This window comes from Dipodomys ordii, unplaced genomic scaffold, assembly GCF_000151885.1.
Source record: "Dipodomys ordii isolate 6190 unplaced genomic scaffold, Dord_2.0 Scaffold7403, whole genome shotgun sequence".
In the NCBI taxonomy this organism is placed as follows: domain Eukaryota; kingdom Metazoa; phylum Chordata; class Mammalia; order Rodentia; family Heteromyidae; genus Dipodomys; species Dipodomys ordii.
In genome coordinates this window covers 1-3,688 of record NW_012274616.1, presented here as the reverse complement: position 1 = coordinate 3,688, position 3,688 = coordinate 1, and the positions used below count along the sequence as shown (strand labels likewise).

The window sequence follows — 3,688 nt, the reverse complement described above, 5'->3', positions numbered from 1 at the left end:
GCTTTTTGCTTATGTGGTGCTGAGGAATCGAACCCAGGGCCTCAGGCATGCAAGGCAAGCGCTCTACCACTGAGCCACCTTCCCAGCCCCTAGCTTGGGATTTTTAAGGGACTCAACAGGTGGTCAAAGTAGTTTGAAGGACTTGTGGGAATCCTCTCGATGTCAGCCTGTCGTCAGCTCACATCGGACGGCTTCCATGGCCCTGCATGGCCTCGTGACCCCTCCCCCCCACCTCCCCTCCCGCTCAGCCTTCCTGCAGGAGGAGGTGCGCAGGGCTGGTGTGGCGCTGCCCCAGGCGGAGGGCCGGCTGCCCGCACCCTCGCCCCCAGACCTGCTGCGCATCCAGGAGGAGACAGAGCGCCTGGCCCAGGAGCTGCGGGACGTGCGGGGCAACCAGCAGGCGCTGCGAGTCCAGCTGCACCAGCTGCAGCTCCACACCGCCGTGCTGAGCCAGAGCCACAGCCCCGTGGTCAGCTCCAGCCTGGGCCAGCATGGGGGGGGGGGCTGGCACGGGTCTAACGGGGCTGGGGCTCACCACGCGTGTCTCCCATCCCAGCCAGCAGCTGCTCACACCGATGGGCCCTCCTCGGAGAAGACCCCCCTGCTCCTGTCCGCCGCGGGGCCACACCAGGACCTGAGGGTCAAGTGAGTGAGGCCCCAGGGCTAGCCAGCCCTGCTCCGACACCCTGCCTCCCTCACCTATGACCCCGCCCTCTGCTTCCTCCCTGAGGCCCAGAACATTCTTTAGTCCCAGGCCACCCTTCCTGTGCCTTTGGAGCTTTCTTCCAGTGGCCTGGCTGGGCAAGGCAGGTGGGTGGATGGGGCTCCCTCCTCCAGCCTCTCGTGGCAGCTTTGTGGCAGGTGCTGTGGCGCCCCACAAGGCCGCCGCCCTGGAGCGCCTGCTCTGGAGAGCCTGCCGCGGCTTCCTCATCGCCAGCTTCCAGGAGACTGAGCAGCCGCTGGAGGACCCCGTGACGGTGAGCTGGCGCGGGCTGGGCTGCGGCTGTCCTGGGTGGAGCCAGGACTAGGGTAGACTGAGCCTGGCTCCTCCGGCAGGGTGAGCCTGCGACATGGATGACCTTCGTCATCTCCTACTGGGGCGAGCAGATTGGGCAGAAGATCCGCAAGATCACAGACTGGTGAGCCACGCATGTGCACCAGCGCCATCAGGCCGCCACAGAGGTTCAGAGCCCTCCATGTGTGTGTGTGTGCGCGCGCGCGCGTGTGTGTGTGTGTGTGTGTGTTCATGCCAGTCCTGGGGTTTGAGGGTCTAGGCTTTTGGGTTCAAGGCTGATACTCTCCCACTTGAGCCACAGCTCTACTTCTGGCTTTTTTGGTGGTTAATTTGGAGATGAGTCTCATGGATTGTTCTGCCTGGGCTGGCTTTGAACTACAGTCCTCATAGCTCGGCCTCCTGAGTAGCTGGGGTTACTGCCCAGCAGGCTATGGCTTCTTGCTGACCCATATGTGCCAGCCTCTGATGTCCACTCCCCCAGGGACGTCCTGCCTTAGCTCAGCCGGTGAGCTTCCAGACTCAACCCCCGCCCCCCGCCTCTCCTCACCCCTGCAGCTTCCACTGCCACGTCTTCCCATTCCTGGAGCAGGAGGAGGCCCGGCGTGGCGCTCTGCAGCAGCTGCGACAGCAGAGCCAGGAGCTGCAGGAGGTGGGCGCCCACTGGAAGGGACCCCGCCCCCCCCCCGCCATCCCTGCTGACCACTCGCTCTGTCCCAGGTCCTGGGGGAGACCGAGCGGTTCCTGAGCCAGGTGCTGGGCCGTGTACAGCAGCTGCTGCCACCCTGGCAGGTGCAAATCCACAAGATGAAGGCCGTGTACCTGGTGCTGAACCAGTGCAGCGTGAGCACCACGCACAAGTGCCTCATCGCCGAGGTGTGGTGTGCCACGCGGGACCTGCCTGCCCTGCAGCAGGCGCTGCAGGAGAGCTCCGTGAGTGTGTCTTGCTCACACAGACCCACCCCCTCCCTCCTCTCCTCTCCTCCAGGCAATAAATTCAGGGTTCCTCTGTCCAACCTCGCCTCTTGAGGGATGGCACCCAATCTCCCCCAAGGACTCCTCCAAGGATTCCTCCAGATGGCTCCTGCCCACGGTCCTCCCTCCTGCCCACGGTCCTCCCTCCTGCCTATGGTCCTCCCTCCTGCCCACAGTCCTCCCTCCTGCCCACAGTCCTCCCTCCTGCCCACGGTCCTCCCTCCTGCCCACAGTCCTCCCTCCTGCCCACGGTCCTCCCTCCTGCCCACGGTCCTCCCTCCTGCCCACGGTCCTCCCTCCTGACTCCCCAGAGCCCCTGCAGGCTTCGCAGGGAGACCAGTCAGAAACCTAGGTCAGACAGGCCACCTGCGGCTCACGCCTGTAGTCCTAGCTACCCAGAAGCCTGGATCTGAGGATCAAGATTTGAAGTCAGCCTAGGCAGGGGATTCCATGAGACTCCCATCTCCAAATATCCAGCAAAAAGCCAGACATGGAGCTGTGGCTCAAGTGGTAGAGCACCAGCCTTGAGCAAAAAAGCTAAAGGACAGGGTCCAGACCCTAGGCTCAAGCCCCAATACCAGCACACGCACAAAAAAAAGGAAGGAAGGAAGGAAGCTAGCAAGCTAGGTCAAACCCAGGCTCTCCAAGGCTCTGGCCATGCGATCTGCCCTTCCAGGAGCCCCAGGACGCCTGGCAGAGGTGGCTCTTCCTGGGGAGCGGGCGTTAGAGGGAGGGGTGCTATAGCACACACCACTGGGCTGGTGCTTAAGGGGGGGGCTAGGCTCCCCCTCCAGGCCCTGATAGACGGACACATTTCTTTTTTTGAAGCCACGTCCAGTCTGGGTAAAATCTGGCCTGTCTCCGTGTCCTTGACTTTCTTAGGAAAAGAGCTGCCCGGACCCCTACCCCACTTCCTGTTCCTGCCCCTTACCCCCCCACTCCCGTGAGCCCCTGCGCCAAGCGGTCCACCTCTCAGGTCTTGGGGCCCTTGAGGACCCCAACATCAGCCTCTGTCTTTCTGCCTGGTACCCCAGAGCGAGGAAGGAGTGAGCGCCGTAGCTCACCGTATCCCCTGCCGGGAGCTGCCCCCGACCCTCATCCGCACCAACCGCTTCACCGCCAGCTTCCAGGGCATCGTGGACGCCTACGGTGTGGGCCGCTACCAGGAGGTCAACCCCGGTGAGAGCCAGCGCGGGCTCACCCCAGGCCAGCCCTGCCATCTGTGTCAGGGACCCGGGCAGGCTCCGAGGCCCATGGGTACAAGCCTGGGAGGGGCAAGAGGTCTCCCACCCTGGCGTGTCCCATACCTCTGAGATCAGAAGCAGGCTTCCTGTCACGCTCTGGCTGGGCCTGGATTGGTCTTGTTAAGTCACAGTGGCGCCAGCAGAGCTGGTGCAGGGAATGGCTGCCGCAGCAGGAGCGGCCGGGTTTGATGAGTTTCAGATTTCTGGAGCTCTGTTTCTGCGTCTGGAAGGTGGGAGCAAGGACATCTCAGGGGAGTGTTGAGGTTGACGACGTTAGAGCCTACGCACCGGCCTCCACCAGCTGCTGCTCTGGCTTGTTAAGCTACAAATTATAATTTTTTAAATCTTTTTTGGGGGGGTCCGGTTGTGGGGCCTGAACTCTGGGTCTGGGCGCTGTCCCTCAGCTCTTCAGCTCAAGGCTAGCGCTCTACCACCTGAGCCACAGCGCCACTTCCGG

The 3,688-nt window shown here is 63.0% G+C and overlaps 1 protein-coding gene across 1 annotated transcript; it reads left to right on the top strand.

Annotated features, from left to right (window-relative positions):
- Window positions 1–196: 196 nt before the first annotated feature.
- Window positions 197–3,211, top strand: LOC106002326 (the record flags this gene model as incomplete). Its single annotated transcript, XM_013037220.1, has 7 exons — window positions 197–469; window positions 557–645; window positions 851–977; window positions 1,057–1,139; window positions 1,571–1,664; window positions 1,733–1,945; window positions 3,022–3,211. Coding segments are annotated over exons 1-7 (1,069 nt in total), but the record flags the coding sequence as incomplete, so codon positions are not given.
- Window positions 3,212–3,688: the final 477 nt, after the last annotated feature.